Source organism: Amblyomma maculatum, unplaced genomic scaffold, assembly GCF_055883805.1.
Source record: "Amblyomma maculatum isolate TAMU_Amacu unplaced genomic scaffold, ASM5588380v1 scaffold_15, whole genome shotgun sequence".
Lineage (NCBI taxonomy): Eukaryota > Metazoa > Arthropoda > Arachnida > Ixodida > Ixodidae > Amblyomma > Amblyomma maculatum.
In genome coordinates, this window is record NW_028146740.1 from 2530601 (window position 1) to 2549635 (window position 19035).

General features: G+C 47.7%; 2 protein-coding genes across 2 annotated transcripts in view; one reads left to right on the plus strand and one right to left on the minus strand.

Annotated features, from left to right (window-relative positions):
* Positions 1-19035, plus strand: part of LOC146171939 (transmembrane protein 117-like) — a 438815-nt gene that overhangs the window by 359138 nt on the left and 60642 nt on the right. The window lies entirely within an intron of this gene.
* Positions 3858-17601, minus strand: LOC146171940 (uncharacterized). Its single transcript, XM_084586201.1, has 2 exons — positions 16705-17601; positions 3858-3935 (listed from the first exon to the last, which is right to left on the minus strand). The coding sequence occupies exons 1-2, from the start codon at positions 17461-17463 to the stop codon at positions 3858-3860; spliced, it is 837 nt and encodes a 278-aa protein (XP_084442327.1). The 5' UTR covers positions 17464-17601.

Here is a 19035-nt window from a genome sequence, read left to right on the forward strand (position 1 = left end):
AATCTTGATCACATATCGCGGTGCCGCGTTCATGTCCCAGCTAATGGCAGAGATCTTGCGTTTAAGCAACACGCACCACCGCAAAACTACCGCATACCACCCCCAAACGAATGGGCTCACTGAGCGCCTTAATAAGACTATGGCCGACATGATATCTATGTATGTGGACGTCGAGCACCGTACATGGGACGACATTCTTCCCTACGTAACTTTCGCTTATAACACCGCAACTCAGGAAACAACCGGGTTTTCGCCGTTCCGCCTGGTGCATGGCCGAGAGGTGATTACCATGCTTGACGCCATGCTTCCCCACGAGCCGGAGGCCTACTCTTACGACGATGTCCAACTGGTAACTCAGCACGCAGAAGAAGCCCGACAGTTGGCACGACTACGCATCCAAGACCGCCAGCACGTCGATGTACAACCTCCGGCATCGTGAAGTTCATTTTGCACCTGGTGATAAAGTGTGGGTGTGGACTCCCGTTCGCCGTCGTGGTCTCAGCGAGAAGCTGCTAAAACGTTACTTTGGTCCATACGAGGTCGTTCGCCGTATAAGCGACGTGAATTACGAGGTGATCCCGATTGTTCTGAGCACATCTCGTCGGCCCCCTCATCCTGAAGTGGTGCATGTAGTTCGCCTCAAAACTAACTGTGAACGCTAGAACCACGTATTCTGACTCTGAGCTCTGCTCGATTTAACGTTTCAGTTACGCTGGAGCGCGCATCGGGACGATGCGCCTTTCAGGGGGAGGAGTAGTGTCACCCGCGCTAACCGTGTCAGTTCTGGAGGGAGAAGAAGACGAAGTTCTGCGGACTGCGCATGGTTCTGGGACGCCGCTGCTTTTGCCTGGTCAAGCGCCTGCTCTCTGCCTCCTGTGCCTGAACCCCATCCTTTGACTCTGTCCTTCTGGACTGCCGTCCGGGTAGCGATAGAACCCGTGACAATATATATATATATATATATATATATATATATATATATATATATATATATATATATATATGAAGGGGAAATGAGGGTGCTCGTTATAATACATGAAGGAAAGAAGCCAACAGTCGGCGAGGCCAAGGAAACCGTTGGGCATGGTACTTTGTCTTTTTTTTATTTTTTTAATGTTTACTTGGATAATCACAGAAATTAGTAATGTAATCTGTTTAGGGGAAAGATAATTAAACACAAAGTAGAAGAAAAAACAACGTGCCGATGGTGGGAACGGAACCCACGACCTCCGAATATCGCGTCCGGTGCTCTTCCAACTGAGCTACATCGGCCGCTGTCCCCCCTGCTACTTGCTTGGGCATTTATGTTGTCTGTATACGAATCTAGAGAGTGTTCACTAGCGCCACCCTCAGCCAGCGGGAATTCAACATTCCCTTCACTGCACGATGCGGCAAACCCCCTCTCTCTCTTTCACGGGAAACCCTCCTTTTTTCCCTCCTGGCCTCGTTCCCTCCGGAGCTGTGGCGGAGAGGGTGGGGGTGAGAGAACTCGCGTAGCATGCCACGCGGCCCCTCTTTCCCCCTCTCCTCTAATCTCGGCGGACAGCATCTGCATCTGGGGAGACGACGCCGCAGTGTGCGGATGCTGCTAAGACCCCACTCCAACCGACCCGTGCGTGCGCTGCACTCCTTGGGTTCGCTGGCTCCATCGCGCAGATTGTGCGCGCTTTTGCTCTCTAGCACGGAACGAAAGGCAGCGAGATTTTTTGTTTATACCAAGGTTTTAATTTAACACAATTTGCGTTGTCAAACCTATGTGTGTTCCATATTAGTGTGCATTTTGTTTCGTTTTATTAGCAGAACTATTTGCAGGAATTTAGGCGCACACTTTTTAAATGAATATTGGATATAACAACAAATTTTCGTGCTCTGTACTACTTCATTATAACAAGGTTCGACCGTACGAAGCTGACCCTGCAGCTTACCTTTCATTTGGTGCTTCCTTGAAAACTGCACTACACAGCATACAGACTCAATCAAGCAGGAATCAGTGGCGTTTCGAACAAAGGCTTGATAGCACTTTAGTGGCCCAAAGTGCCTAGAAAGACAACCTCAGTGGTTTGTGTCATTGAACTTGCTACCTTCATTTGCTGTGGGGATGGCGTAAGAGCATTTAGAAGATGACAGTTCTTCCACGTAGTGTAAATGTTTAAAGATATATTTTGGTTATGTATATCACCACCCTTGTTTGCATCGGATACCAACCACCAGGAGATGAGAACACATGCCCCTATTTCCAATTTTCCTGTTTCGCTGGCATCAAATGCATGGAATGAATATATGTGTGTCAATTATTTAGTGTCATATAAACTGTGGAAATGCTGACCAAACCAGTGTCGCACGATTCGCTAGCAAACTGGCTTTTTCCTATAAAGCAGGCATCCAAAATTCAGGAAAGTGAAATACTGTCAACTTTTAACCATGTGGTGGTGTATACACCATCACGCTTTTTTTAATTCACTATTTCACACACAACAGCTAATGAAATACTGAAAACGATACCTCTTCTGTGTGCAATTTATTGCTGCAGTGGGGTGCTTGCGAGCACCCGTGAGAGCGCATTTTCTGTGATTTCCATCAGAGCTGGTCGCGCTGCTGCAGGAACAACGCAGCAACAGAAAATCTGCGTGTAGAGCACTCTAGCGGGTAGGCTCCTCTTGGAGCAACCCTTCAGTGCGCGGTGTTTTGGACCGATCCAAAGTACCCTCATCAAAACCATTATTACAGTTAAACCTCGATATAATGAACTCGTAAAAATCTGCAGTTTACTTCGGTATAATGAAATTTCGTTGTATCGAAATTTCGTGCCTAGCCTGCGGAAACGTTGCCTAAGCACTCGCCAGTTGTAATCCGTGACCTTTTGCGTCTGCTTAGCTATCAGAGATGGCCTCACACCGCATTCATAGGCCCACAGAGATTGCATCGCTTCTTGCTGTCCTGTTAAACTCGCGTAGCCCCGCAGCACGTTTATTGCGTCAAGCACTTCGCGGTTACTTTAGGCTTCGACGTCTTAGGCGTCAGTGTCACTGCCGGTCCTCCGCGTGACGCCGACCCAAGCAGTGACAAAGCGTAGGAGAGTCGGAATCAGCAAACCGAGCGGCAAGCAGCGCACAAACAACGCCGCACGAGAACCGTGCAAGAAAGGGATGACAGGCGGGCGTGCACGCTGACGCATCAGCCTTCGCAGGCAGGTTCTTTAGATTATAAAAAAGGGTGAGCAAAGCAGGAATGGGGATACGGAGCCGCCGCTTTTCTCCATTTGTGACGAATCAAAAAGACAGATGGAGAAAAAAAAAACGGGATGCGGGGGCGCGGATCCTACTTCCGCCATAGATCCTCTAGCGGCATATCGCTTATCTCTTGCTTGTATGAAGCGAATGCCGCGCGCCCCGGGAGGCCCACCCGCGTGAGTTACCCAAGTCTCGCGTGCTGGCAACGCTTTCCCTTTGGCCGTCGTCTCTTCTGCGAACGTTTTGTCCTTCCGGGTAAGTTATTTGCCTGAAGGTTTCGTTGTAATTAAATTACAGAAACATTTACTTCGTTATATCGAGGTAAAATATACATGGTTTCCAATGGGCATTATGTGATGTATTTCTTGTAATGTCGTTACATCAAGGATTTCAGCCTAATGAAGTTCGTTATACCGATGTTTACCTTAATTTGCCCACTATGAATTCAACTGAAGGGCCACTTGAGGTATAGGCACTTTAAAACAGAAGCTTGGGCATGTTGGTAATTCATTGTGTAGAACAGCGCGAAAAACACGACAGGGACGAACGTTGTCGTCTTGTTGTCTTCGTTCGTCCCTGTCGTGTTTTTCGCGCTGTTCTACACAAGGTATAGGCACCCTGCACCTGCTAGGCGCCGTCACCGTCAGGGCTGCGTTCAGTGCCTCGCACAACCGGTTCTTCGTCCCTGTCAACAAGGTCACGTCTCTGCAAAGATGGACGTGTGCTAGCGGTGTGCCGCTGATTGTAAAGGCAGGATTTGGAGCTGTTAATGGGGCTCAAAAATTATTTTGGGGCACAAACATCAGGGAGCTTTCTGAAGCAGGCCACGACATATCGTGTGATGAGGTCCAAATAACAGCTTGGTGCATTGCGCAGACAAGCATCAGTGTGCCATTAGAAACCATCAAATTAAAGATAAACAATATATTTACCCTCTGGCTTTTTAGCATCCTAACTGTTGCTTCTTGTTGCCAAAATTAAGCTTCGATTGAGGAAAACGCAGAAAACTAGAAGGCCTTTCAGGTATGATCTGGATCAAATTCCATTAGAATATGCTGTGGAAGTGAGGAATCGATTTCAAGAATTAGATCTAGAAGACAGAGAGCCTGAAGAGATGTGGACTGATGTTTGTGATATAATACAAGAAGTTGCTACTAAGGTAGTTCCAAAGCAAAAGAAATGCAAAAAACCAACTGGTTATCTGAAGAGGCTTTGCAAATAGCTGAGGAAAAGAGGATGGCAAAAGTTATGGGGGAAAGAGAAAGATACAAGGTTCTCAATGCGGATTTTCAGAAAATAGCAAGGAGAGATAGGAATGCCTTCCTGAACATACATTGGCAAGCAGTTAAGGACAACAGCCAATTAAGGAACACAAGAGCTCTGTATAAGACAATCAAAGATATCAAAGGAAGCTTCAGTGCTAAGCTGGGCGTGATAAAGGACAAAGGAGGCAAGGACCTCACTGAAGCCTCAGAGATAAAGAAGAGGTGGCAGGAATACACGCCTCAGAGATAAAGAAGAGGTGGCAGGAATACACAGAAGAACTGTACAAGAAGGACCCGAATGTGCAAACCCAGCATAAGACGGTTGTGATTACTGATCTCGAGCCGGGCATCCTGAAGAATGAAGTTGAATGGGCCTTAGCCAGCCTTGCTAAGAACAAAGCTAGCGGAATTGATGGCATTCCAGCTGAGTTGCTTCAAAACCTCAACCATGACGCTGTTAACATTCTGCATACATTATGTAGAAGATTTGGACAACCCTGCAGTGGCCACAGGATTGAAGGAGGTCAGTTTACATCCCCATTCCACAGAAAGGCAGTGCCAAAGATTTTTCCAACTACCGCACGATCGCGCTTACTTCGCATGCTAGCAAGGTGATGTTGAAAATCCTCCAAGGAAGGCTGCAGCAGTATGTAGATTGGGAGCTTCCGGAAGTGCAAGCTGGGTTTCGCAAGGGCAGAGGAACTAGAGACCAAATTGCCAACCTTCGCTGGATCATGGAAAAAGCGAGAGTTCCAGAAACCGATCTACTTCTGCTTTATTGATAATGCGAAAGCGTTTGACTGCGTAGATCACAGCAGATTGTGGCAAGCTCTCCAAGACATAGGAGTTCCAATTTACCTCATCTGTCTCCTCAGGAACCTGTATGAAGGACAAGAGGCCACAGTCAGAACCGGGCATGGTCTTACTGATTGGTTTCCGATTGAGAAAGGAGTGAGGTAAGGCTGCGTACTGTCGCCCTGCCTATTTAACCGATATGCAGAGTGCATCATGAGGGAGGCCGGTCTGGACGAGTCTTCAGCTGGAGTGAAGATTGCTGGAAAACGTATGAACAACCTTAGATATGCGGATGATACCACTTTAATGGCAGAAAGTGAAGTGGAACTCAAGAGACTTCTGATGCGCGTACAAGAAGAGAGTGAGAAGTTTGGGCTTAAACTGAACATTAAAAAGACAAAGATCATGGCGTCTTGCCCTATCAAGTCCTGGAGTATCAATGGACAAGAAGTGGAAGCTGTGACTGATTTTCTCTTCTTGGGCTCCAAGATTACCTCGGAAGGAGACTGCAGCCATGAAATTAGGAGACGCCTGCTTCTGGGAAAGAGAGCAATGGTTAGCCTTGACCGCCTAGTAAAGAGCCAACCAAGATCCGTATAACTCGTGCTATGGTCTTTCCAGTTGTGATGTATGGATGCGAGAGTTTAACTGTGAAAAAGGCTGACCGCCTTAGAATTGACGCGTTTGAATTGTGGTGTCGGCGAAGACACTTGAGAGTTCCTTGGACTGCCAGAAGATCAAATCAGTCGATATTGTCGACCATAAACCCTGACTGCTCACTGGAGGGTCAAATTCTAAAGTTAAAGCTCAGCTACTTTGGTCATCTGATGAGAAGAGAGGAGTCGCTGGAGAAAGATTTGATGTTGGGAAAGGTTGAGGGTCGCCGGAGAAGGGGTAGGCAGCGAACGCGATGGTTAGATGGCATCCTCGAGGCACTGCAGATGTTAGGAAGCTAGTGAGAGACCGGAAAGCGTGGCGTGACATGGTCCATAGGTTCACGAAGAGTCGGACACGACTGAACGACTGAACTGGAACTGGAACTGTTGTACTGCTAGCTTTATGCATTGTACCAATATGCCAAAATTACCGCTACATCGTCACCACCTAAAGTGATGCATTTGATAGCATCCGGAACATCCACTTGCACTTGCTCTCTTGTAGGGGAAAAACTTGGGTCCATTCTTTGTTCAATTTTGCATTCTCCACAAAATGACTGGTGCATACCTTTGCCTAAAGCACCCAATCCGTGCCATCTACGCTGCTGAGGTAAACATAAAAACAAATGAGTTACGCACGCGCAATGAACAGCGTTATGTATGCGCAGCGTAAGGACAGATGCCAAGAAACGTCCTTTTTGTGCATTTTACGAGCCTACCTTTACAGCACGATGTGGGTAAAAAAAAAACTAAGATATAAGATATTAAGATAAGATATTCTTTATTTCTCTTTGAAAAAACGAAAGAAGGCCTGACGGGGTCACAGTTCCCCATACAGTTCACAGCGGCGCGCAACACGGACAACAAACGATAACAGAACATTACAGCATACGCGGTAATTAAACATATTGGAGTAAAACCTAAAAAAAGAAACAGTGTACACTATACACTCAAAAAGAAACAACAGCATATGGCACACAAAACACGGAGAAAAATTTGTACAGTAACATAACATGATAAAAGTTTGCATTTGCCAAATACAAAACCAGACTAAACAATTATTCCACTTCGAAGAGTATCAACTGCTTTTTTATGTCTCTTTTAAACCTGCCTTTAGAGAGATGGAACATTGAACATAGGGATGGGTTTTTGAGAATAGTTGGAATCTGGTAATTAAGCTTCTGTTTACCGTAATTTGTCCTTGTTTTTGGGACGAGGTTTCTGTGTTGTCTGAGAGGGTATTTAGTAGGAAATCGATTAGGAGTGACGGAGAAAAGCCTATTGGTATGGATATGTTGTAACAGGTGGTATGTGTAGACTCGGTTAGCTTGAAGTAGATTATGTTTTTGGTATAGAGGTGATGTTGGTAAGTGTTCCGGTCTTCCATGATAACCCTCAATAGCCCGGAGTGCCTTTTTTTGCAGAACCAAAAGCTTGGGGTAATTGCTATTTGTCGTGGTGCCCCACACCAGTGCACAATAAGATAACTAAGCTTAAATTTGCCACAATGAAAGAAAAGAAACTGAAGGTAGGTTATATATACTTCATGTTTGGACGTAAGCAGTGGGAGTATATTCGTGGTAGATTTCTTTCGTTGCAATTAGGCGTGTTAGCTGTCGTTTGAATATGAAGAGATTCCAGGTATAGCCTTGTCGTCTTGTTCTTTTCCAATTATCTTCGCATTATCGCATTCGATGGCATGACCCTTGGCGACAGCATGCTCAGCCAGAGCGTTGTTTGCCATGCGCTGATTCTTGACATCATTGTGGTGCTGCTGCAATCTTTTATTGCGAAAGCAATAGTACTCTAGGTTTCGAGCCTTCAGCGTAGTGCGGTCGGTAGCCACGTCTTACCCACTTGACGCTGTGACGTCACACCCTGCGTGACACTAGGGTGAGAGCTTGGCTACCAACTCAAGCGGTTGGCATAGCGCGGTGCAGCCGCGGCGCAGCACTTGACGTCACACCTCACGTGACACAAAAGCGAGAGATGTCCCACTCATGCGGTCATAGTGGGTGGTGCAGCGCAAAGACACAAGGAGGAGGAGGAAGATGAGGAGGAAAGGCAGGGAGGTTAACCAGTAAAAGCAACCGGTTTGCTACCCTGCACTGGAGGAAGGGATGAGTGGATATAAAAGTTGTGAGAGAGGGATAGTTGAAGTTTGTACGGTCACATAACAGGCACGCCACATCACATCACGTCACAGTCATGTCATAGCACACTCATAGTCTTTCGATTAGGCCTGTGCTTCTCATAAAGCGGAGCAGTGCCTGGGAGGCCTTCACCGCAGACGATCGCAGTGGCCAGGGACCTAAAATCTTAATTTCACTCAATGGGCGTCCATCTAGATGCTCCAGCGTACGGCACAGACACTGCCTTTCTTTTTCATATGGCAGCAGATCGAGTCATATGGCAGCAAAAAGCATGGACTTGGGCTAAATTTTACCTATGAACTACCTGACTCATCTGTTTTACAGTTTTTAGATCTCGAACTAACATTCTGCGAAACACACGTTTGTTGGTCTTACTACCCTCGAGCGAAAAAAGATCTGCTGCCATATAACTCGGCGCATTCCAAGACTGTGAAGAGAGGGATAGCATTGCAATGCATGGAATCTGCTCTCAAGAAATCGTGCCCGCATCGAATGCAAAATAGCTTCCTTAATCACATAAGCCGACTTTTAGCGGCGGGGTTCCCCTCTTCGATCTTGATTGCTGTATGTGAGACCCTACTCCAGAAGTTCAAGCATGGAACAGGAAAGAGCGGCTGTAATCGGGAAAAGGCGGACAAACCTTTGGTTGTGCCGTACCTACACAAGACCACTCACAACTTAAAAAAAGTGCCAACAGGCACGGTGTGCCGGCTGTGTTTTCGGCACCCAGTAAGCTGGGAGTGCTATGCCCCCGCATCTGTGGCCAGAAAGAGAGTGGGTGCCAAATTAATCATAAACGTCGGTTTGTGATCTGTTCCACGGGAGTGGTCTACGCTATTTCCTTGACGTGCAGGAAGGCGTATGTCGGCCAAACCGGCCGTTGCATCAATGATCGATTAGGGGACCATGTGAGGTCCAGCAAATAGACTCATTAATTCGGCAAGCAACAAAGGCAGCACTTAAATTACCGAAAAGCACTAGTAACGAGAGACTACTCGAACTTGGAGTCCATAATACAATACATGAACTTCGAGAGGCCCATTTACAAGCACAATACCTCAGATTAGCTGCTACAACTACCGGACGACATATACTCACTAAGCTAGGCATCACTATTCCTGCAAAAAATTCATCCCTATTAACACTCCCTAGCCAAATTTACACTTCAATCTATGTCAAACCATTACCGCAGAACATGCACCCCCCCTATGACCAAGGTCGCAGGAAGGCGCGCGCGGCAGCGCTCCACAAATGGTACGGGAATGAGCCCGATGCCGTTTGGGTAGATGCCGCCTGCGATGAGAGCGGAGCCACTGCAGTTGTCCACAACCCCCACACTTCCCCCTTAACTATTGAGCTTTTTTTCAGGCACGACCCCTGAAGAAGCCGAGGAGACCGCTATAGCTATTGCTCTGGCATACACCGATGCCAGTTACATACTCAGTGATTCAAAAACTGCCATTCTAAATTATGCCAGGGGCCGGGTTCATCCTCCGGCGCACCACTTGCTGCACATGCCCACCTCCCACCTCCCCCGACGGATTGAGCTCATCTGGGTGCCTGCGCACTCGGGAAATCCCGGCAACGAGGCTGCCGACTCCTTAGCCCGAGGGTCTAGAAACCGGGCACAGGCGGACCTCATGGGGGATTTCTCGAAGGATCGTATGCACTCGTTTGCTGAGTTCACCGCAAACTCCCGCGCTGAGCGCCTCATCTATCCGTCACCCCACCCATCCCTCACTATCAGAGAACAGTCAATCTGGCGTCGTCTGCAGACACGAACTCTACCGACACCAGCTCTACTTTCGAAATTTCAGCCGGTATCCCCCCTATGCACTTTGTGCTCCCACCCCAAGGCCACTCTTACCCACATTCTTTTATCCTGCCCGGCGTCTCCTCCCCCCGCCGGGCCGGTGCCTCTCCGAACCTGGGAGGACTGGGAGACCTCACTGCGATCAGCGGACCCGGCCAGGCAGAAGATCGTCGTCAGCCGGGCCGCATACGTCATGGATAAACATAATATGAACGTTTAGATCGTGAGTGGGGTCGTGCAGAGACCCAGGAGGCCTGCGTGCCTCGAATTCTTCTGCAAGTAAAGTTTTTTCCTCCTCCTCCATTCAAGAAATGTTAAGAATTTTAAAGACAAGTACGCACATTTAGATGCAGCGGTGGCGTAGCGGCAGAACATCCGCCTCGCATGCAAGAGGACCGGGGTTCAAATCCCGGTGCCGCGCAATTCTCCACCGGATGAAAAAAAAAAACCCGCGTGTCGATGGAATTGCATAAACAGGTTTGGGGTGCGACCTGATGCCGGTGAACACCTCCGACAACGCACTCCCTCACCAGAACAGGAGTTGGCCACCCTGGTGCAGTAATTGGCCACAACCTCCTATGATAAGCTCCATAAAACCCCGGCCCTCAGTCACCAGCGGCTGCGGAACAACTGACCACGGCGGCGGTCTGACCTCTGACGCAGCAGGGGGTGCTAAGAAAGCCTGGCTCCGCTGGACAGGCCGCCATTGGAAACTGACCCTGGCAACGTTTAATGCTAGAACCCTAGCTAGTGAAGCTAGTTTAGCAGTGCTGTTAGAGGAACTAGAGGGCATGAAATGGGATGTCATAGGGCTTAGTGAGGTTAGGAGGCCGAATGAGGCATATACTGCACTGAAGGATGGGCATGTACTGTGTTATCGAGGTTTACCAGAGAGGCGACAACTAGGAGTAGGTTTCCTTGTCAATAAGTATATAGCGGGTAATATAGATGAATTCTATAGTATTAATGAGAGGGTTGCAGGCATCGTAATTAGGCTTAATAAGCGGTATAAACTGAAGGTTGTACAGGCCTATGCACCTACAAGTAGTTATGATGACCAGGCAGTTGAAACTTTCTATGAAGATGTAGAATCGGCAATGCGAAAAGTAAAGACGCAGTATACTGTACTAATGGGCGACTTCAATACCACGGTAGGAAAAAAACAGGCAGGAGACAAGGCGGTAGGTGACTATGGCATTGGTTCTAGGAATAGCAGGGGGGAGTTACTAGTTGAGCTTGCAGAGCGCAGTAACTTACGAATCATGAATACTTTTTTCAGCAAACGGAAGAACCGGAAATGGACATGGAAAAGTCCTAACGGAGAGACTAAAAATGAAATCGACTTCATAATGTGTTCAACCCCCGCCATTGTGCAGGATGTAGAGGTAATCGGGAAAGTGCGATGCAGTGACCACAGGATGGTGAGGTCCCGAATTAGCCTAAATCTGAAGAAGGAACGCAACAGATTAGTAAGAAAGAAACACATCAACGAATTAGCGGTGAGGGGGAGGGCAGAAGAGTTCAGGATCTCGCTACAGAATAGGTAATCAGCTCTAACTGAGGTTGGCGACAGTACCCTAGAGGCAAGGAACAATAATTTCAGAGATATCATTACTGAGTGCGCGGTAGAAGTAGGCGGTAGGATAGTTAGAGAGGATACCGGTAAGCTGTCTAAGGAGACGAAAGATTTGATTAAGAAACGCCAGAGTATGAAAGCTTCCAATCCAACAAACCAGATCGAATTGGTCGAGATATCAAAGCTAATCAATAAGCGCAAGGTGGCCGATATAAGGAAGTATAACATGGACAAAATTGAGTATGCTGTAAAGAACGGGGACAGCCTTAAAGCGGTAAAGAAGAAATTGGGCATAGGCAAAAACCAGATGTATGCGATAAGGGACAAGGCGGGCAACGTCATCACTAATATGGACAAGATAGTCAAAGTAGCCGAGGAGGTCTATACAGATCTCTACAGCAGCCAAAGTAGTCAGGACCGTAATGAGATTGGCGGTAGGAAAAAACAGTCAGACGTTCCACCAGTGACGAAAGACGAGGTCAAGAAAGCATTAGAAACTATGAAAAGGGGGAAATCAGCTGGCGAGGATCAGATAACTACAGATTTGCTAAAGGACGGGGGGGATATCGTGCTAGAGAAACTGGCTACCCTGTATACGCAGTGCCTGATGTCATCGACGGTACCGGAACCATGGAAGAATGCAAACATTATCCTCATTCACAAGAAAGGGGACTCTAAGGACCTTAATAATTACAGACCAATCAGCTTACTGTCTGTTACGTATAAGGTATTTACTAAGGTAATCACTAATAGAATCAGGACAACCTTAGACTGCAATCAATCAAAGGATCAAGCAGGGTTTCGGAAACGGTACTCTACTATCGATCATATCCATAACATCAACCAGGTGATAGAAAAATGCTCGGAATATAACCAGCCCTTACACATAGCATTCATTGATTACGAAAAAGCATTTGACTCAGTTGAAACCTCGGCGGTGATGCAGGCATTGCGAAATCAGGGGGTAGACGAGCCGTACGTGAAAGTGCTGGAAGATATATATAGTGGCTGCACAGCAACCATAGTTCTGCATAAAGAAAGTAACAAAATTCCCATAAAGAAAGGTGTTAGGCAAGGAGACACAATCTCCCCAGTACTATTCACAGCTTGTTTAGAGGAAGTATTCAGAGACTTGGAATGGGAGCAGTTAGGGATAAGGGTAGATGGAGAATACCTCAGTAATCTGCGATTTGCTGATGACATTGCCTTGCTAAGCAACTCGGGGGATGAACTGCAAATAATGATTGATGACATAGACAGAAAAAGTAGAAAGGTAGGCTTGAAAATCAATCTGCAGAAGACTAAGGTAATGTTCAACAGCCTCGGGAAGGAACAGCAGTTTACATTAGGTAGCGAAATACTGGAAGTAGTAGGCGAATATGTCTACTTAGGACAGGTAGTAACCGCAGGTCCGGACCATGAAAAGCAAATAACAAGAAGAATAAGATTGGGATGGTGCGCATTTGGCAAGCACTCGCAGATTATGACTAGCAGCTTACCGGTAGCGCTCAAGAGGAAAGTATACAACAGTTGCATCTTGCCTGTACTCACCTATGGGGCTGAAACGTGGAGGCTAACGAAGAGATTTCTACTTAAGTTGAGGACAACCCAGAGGGCTATGAAACGAACAATGGTAGGGGTAACATTAAGAGATAGAAAGCGTGCAGAGTGGGTCAGAGAAATAACTCAAGTTACCGACATTCTAGTGGAAATTAAGAAGAAGAAATGGACATGGGCAGGACATGTAGTGCGAAGAGAGGATAACCGATGGTCGCTGAGGGTAACAAACTGGATTCCAAGGGAAGGAAAGCGTAGCAGGGGGCGGCAGAAAGTTAGGTGGGCGGATGAGATTAAGAAGTTCGCAGGGGTCAAGTGGATGCAGCTAGCACAGAACCGGGTTAAGTGGAGAAATATGGGAGAGGTCTTCGCCCTGCAGTGGGTATAATCAGGCTGCTGCTGCTGCTGCTGCTGCTGCTGATGATGATGATTAGTGATTGCTGTGGTTGCGTGGCCCGATTTAATGAGACGAAGATTCTCGGCAAGAGCATTGATAAGACAGCACGTCTCAGCTTGGAAGCCTTTCATATCACGAAATATGGCAACAGATACATTAGCAAGCCTTCGATATCTCTCTTAAACGCTGAGGTCTGAATTTTAGATGCGACTAATATGATCACCCCTAGAACATCTTGCTTTTTTTGGTTTTTCGTTTTTTTCCCTAGTGTCTCTTTTGCTCGCACGTGCGTTACTGAAACTTCTTATCTTATGTAAGCTGCTGTGTATATAGATGTTGCCTTGCTCCAATAATAATCAGTTGACAGTTGGCGCTTGTGTCTCGTCTCTTGTCTTTAGTGGTCGTGTGTGTTTGCGCTCTTTCAAAGTTTTCCAAAAATCTTTTTCCTTCATCAGCCACGTGGAAAAACCCTATCAACCAAGACCAAACACACAAGCGCCCCACCCTCCCAACGGCCCGTTTTACCAAGGATAAATTATCACGAAACATTATCAAGAAAAGAAACCTCTTTATCGATAAGCACAAAGGAAGGCTGACTGACACACTGTGACTGCTTCTTGTAATAGGCCTCAGTAATTTCTCTGGTCACTTTGTCCCTGTGGCGAAACGAAATCTTTGTTTTTGAAAATGTTTTTTTTCCCACAAGCACTACAATGATCCTTCAGGAGAGAATCGTGTGTCCGACAGCGAATTGAGGTGTTCACGCAGACGAATATTTATGCACCGACTCGTCTCTCCTATGTATACCTTACCGCACGACAGGGGAATTCGGTGCACAACAGTGCAGGTGCAATCTACCAATCTCGACCTGTGCGAAACGTGGCATTTAGGAACCGACAGGAAAAGCTAAAGAACAGTAATCTATTTAAATGCTAGGTTTCGCACCCTGTTGGTCAACCCGTGAAGGACGTTTGTCGGTGTGTGATTGAGGAATAAGTTCAAGAAGGGCACTTTCTTTTACAAACCATTTAAGATTTATAGATAGTAGTCCAAATCACACTGCATAACAATAGAGTACAATAAAAATAAACCGCCATGCCAAGACAGTGATAAAAGACGAGAAAGAGAGGAAAAACCCGACAATGAACAAAACACAGCGATAAAAAGAAGACTATAAAGATTATAAAGCAAGTATTCCAGATATAGTAAGCATGAACATGGGTTACATAGAAAGCACAGCGTAAAAAAATATTGCTAAGTTAGGTAAAGGTTAAAAAAGGCGAAAACAATGTTTGATTAAACAACAGTCTGTGGCAAAAAGGGATTCTCACGGCTTTCTTGTTAGTTGAGGCTGGATTGCTCGGTAGCGGCGGCCGTACAGATGAGAAGAACGATGCCTCGATCGCTGGCCCGGTGAAACAAAAGACGCTTTCCCGGAGCAGTTGCGAGAGAGGCCCGGAAGACTGAATCTTGCCAGAGGGCACTGACGCGGGTGCGCTGCGGTCTGTCATTTTATACTCTCTACTGGCTACGCAGTGCCCGCGTCAAGGACGCGTGGTCGCTGCCCCCTGACTGCCAGCCTGAATGTCAGGCTTTAGGCAGGAGTGGGGGGTACAGAAGAATGCAATTCACGAGAATACATTCAGTCTTGCGAATGACGACAACGAAAAAAAAAAGGCATATCACTTGTACATAGCAAAAAGCACGAAAAAAGTGAAGTGTAAACACCATGGACATGATGGGCAGGACATGCAGTGCGAAGAGAGGATAACCGATGGTCGCTGAGCGTAACAAACTGGATTCCAAGGGAAGGAAAGCGTAGCAGGGGGCGGCAGAAAGTTAGGTGGGCGGATGAGATTAAGAAGTTCGCGGGGATCAAGTGGATACAGCTAGCATAGAACCGGGTTAAGTGGAGAAATATGGGAGAGGCCTTCGCCCTGCAGTAGGTATAATCAGGCTGATGATGATGATGAAACACCATGATATGACAATGTGAAACACCGCTATCTATCATGGAATGCACTCAGAAAAGAAAACAACGTCGAACACTCAACCACATTTGCAGGTAGGTCGTTCCAAGTACGGATAGTTTCAGGAAACAATGTGGCTTTGAACACATTTGTTCTGCACAAAAAATCGCTCACTTTCTTAGAATGTAAAGAACGGGTTTGTCGTTGGGTAACTGAATGAAAGTATGCATTTCTATCTATGCCAAGCTGGTTGTGGTAGATCAAATAAAACATTTTTAATCTTTCTTGGAATCGTCTTGCCTGCAGGGTTTCTAAATTAGCTGTTTGTAAAAGTGCTGTTGGGGATGTTTTCCAGCTATAACAATTGTATATGAATCTGACACATTTACGCTGGACATTTTCAAGTTTGGTGACATTGATCTTTGTGTGCGGATCCCAAACAACTGCCGCGTATTCTAAAACCGGTCTAATGAAAGATTTGTAGGCAAGAAGTTTGATTTCTGCTGGGGATTTAGCAAGGGTTCTCCTCAAATATCCAAGCTGCCTCATAGCTTTATTTACAGTGTACGTTATGTGGTCAATCCATTTTAAATCTGACGTGATTATAACTCCTAGATATTTGTAATTATTTACCCGAGATAACGTGTTGTTATCGATGTTTTAGCAGAACTTCAGCGGATTGACTTTTCGCGTCACAGTCATAGCTACTGTTTTTTTTGTAGTTTATGCACATTTGCCAAGTTTTGCACCAGACCTGAATTTTACTCAAGGACGTATTTAACAGTACCTGATCATTCTCGTGATACCTGATCAAATCTCGTGATAAAGTATACAATCATCGGCGAACAGGCGTATTTTAATCGATATGTCGGAAGCAATGTCGTTTATAAAAAGCAAAAAAAAAGTAATGGTCCAAGGACGGAACCTTGAGGAACGCCGGACTCAACAGGCGCGGAATCCGAACTGATTCCGTGTTCCAGTGTTTTAATTGTATTTTCCATATCAGTGATCATCATACCAACCTCCTTTACTATCGCTGCTGATTCTTCAACCTGTTTAATCTTTGCTTCGATTGCGTCCAGTCTTTCCTTAATACTCTTTTGACCATCCAAAAGTTGCAGCAGTAGCTCCTGATTGTTTGGTCCGGGATTAACCTCGACATCACCACAAAGCATCAGCAATGAAACCAGAATATTCTGTACGTATAGGTACACCGCACAAACACCATTGGGGCACGCCAGCAAGACCAGACAACGGTTGCTAGTTTTTATGGTGGAATAATTATTACTGACCTGCACAAAAAGCAGGAACGGGTTTGTCATGGCGTTGACCGGTGGCCCGCTGACGTGCCCACTGAAGTGACTGCTGTGTGAAGAGCGTCTTATATAGGCCGGGGCCGAGGAAGTTGAGGGCGGTGCCGTCCAAACATCGACGGAACGTGGTAGTTGTAGCGCGCAGACTCCGTAGAGTCCGGCAGCAGTGACACATGTTGCTTCATCGGGTATGCTTGCCGATCCAGTCAAGCCGAGAAATATCTGCACAAAAAGCAGGAACGGGTTTGTCATGGCGTTGACCGGTGGCCCGCTGACGTGCCCACTGAAGTGACTGCTGTGTGAAGAGCGTCTTATATAGGCCGGGGCCGAGGAAGTTGAGGGCGGTGCCGTCCAAACGTCGACGGAACGTGGTAGTTGTAGCGCGCAGACTCCGTAGAGTCCGGCAGCAGTGACACATGTTGCTTCATCGGGTATGCTTGCCGATCCAGTCAAGCCGAGAAATATCTGCACAAAAAGCAGGAACGGGTTTGTCATGGCGTTGACCGGTGGCCCGCTGACGTGCCCACTGAAGTGACTGCTGTGTGAAGAGCGTCTTATATAGGCCGGGGCCGAGGAAGTTGAGGGCGGTGCCGTCCAAACGTCGACGGAACGTGGTAGTTGTAGCGCGCAGACTCCGTAGAGTCCGGCAGCAGTGACACATGTTGCTTCATCGGGTATGCTTGCCGATCCAGTCAAGCCGAGAAATATCTGCACAAAAAGCAGGAACGGGTTTGTCATGGCGTTGACCGGTGGCCCGCTGACGTGCCCACTGAAGTGACTGCTGTGTGAAGAGCGTCTTATATAGGCCGGGGCCGAGGAAGTTGAGGGCGGTGCCGTCCAAACGTCGACGGAGCGTGGTAGTTGTAGCGCGCAGACTCCGTAGAGTCCGGCAGCAGTGACACATGTTGCTTCATCGGGTATGCTTGCCGATCCAGTCAAGCCGAGAAATATCTGCACAAAAAGCAGGAACGGGTTTGTCACGGCGTTGACCGGTGGCCCGCTGACGTGCCCACTGAAGTGACTGCTGTGTGAAGAGCGTCTTATATAGGCCGGGGCCGAGGAAGTTGAGGGCGGTGCCGTCCAAGCGTCGACGGAACGTGGTAGTTGTAGCGCGCAGACTCCGTAGAGTCCGGCAGCAGTGACACATGTTGCTTCATCGGGTATGCTTGCCGATCCAGTCAAGCCGAGAAATATCTGCACAAAAAGCAGGAACGGGTTTGTCATGGCGTTGACCAGTGGCCCGCTGACGTGCCCACTGAAGTGACTGCTGTGGAAGAGCGTCTTATATAGGCCGGGGCCGAGGAAGTTGAGGGCGGTGCCGTCCAAGCGTCGACGGAACGTGGTAGTTGTAGCGCGCAGACTCCGTAGAGTCCGGCAGCAGTGACACATGTTGCTTCATCGGGTATGCTTGCCGATCCAGTCAAGCCGAGAAATATCTGCACAAAAAGCAGGAACGGGTTTGTCATGGCGTTGACCGGTGGCCCGCTGACGTGCCCACTGAAGTGACTGCTGTGTGAAGAGCGTCTTATATAGGCCGGGGCCGAGGAAGTTGAGGGCGGTGCCGTCCAAGCGTCGACGGAACGTGGTAGTTGTAGCGCGCAGACTCCGTAGAGTCCGGCAGCAGTGACACATGTTGCTTCATCGGGTATGCTTGCCGATCCAGTCAAGCCGAGAAATATCTGCACAGAAAGCAGGAACGGGTTTGTCATGGCGTTGACCGGTGGCCCGCTGACGTGCCCACTGAAGTGACTGCTGTGTGAAGAGCGTCTTATATAGGCCGGGGCCGAGGAAGTTGAGGGCGGTGCCGTCCAAGCGTCGACGGAACGTGGTAGTTGTAGCGCGCAGACTCCGTAGAGTCCGGCAGCAGGGACACATGTTGCTTCATCGGGTATGCTTGCCGATCCAGTCAAGCCGAGAAATATCTGCACAAAAAGCAGGAACGGGTTTGTCATGGCGTTGACCGGTGGCCCGCTGACGTGCCCACTGAAGTGACTGCTGTGTGAAGAGCGTCTTATATAGGCCGGGGCCGAGGAAGTTGAGGGCGGTGCCGTCCAAGCGTCGACGGAACGTGGTAGTTGCAGCGCGCAGACTCCGTAGAGTCCGGCAGCAGTGACACATGTTGCTTCATCGGGTATGCTTGCCGATCCAGTCAAGCCGAGAAATATCTGCACAAAAAGCAGGAACGGGTTTGTCATGGCGTTGACCGGTGGCCCGCTGACGTGCCCACTGAAGTGACTGCTGTGTGAAGAGCGTCTTATATAGGCCGGGGCCGAGGAAGTTGAGGGCGGTGCCGTCCAAGCGTCGACGGAA

Bases quoted from the DNA above. Each gene is read 5' to 3' on its own strand.
- LOC146171940 (XM_084586201.1), bottom strand. From the start codon at position 17,463: ATGACAAACCCGTTCCTGCTTTTTGTGCAGATATTTCTCGGCTTGACT. The intron at 3,936-16,704 runs GTCAGTAATAAT...CCATCTTTGCAG, and splicing joins CGTTCCTGCTTTTTGTGCAG to AGACGTGACCTTGTTGACAG.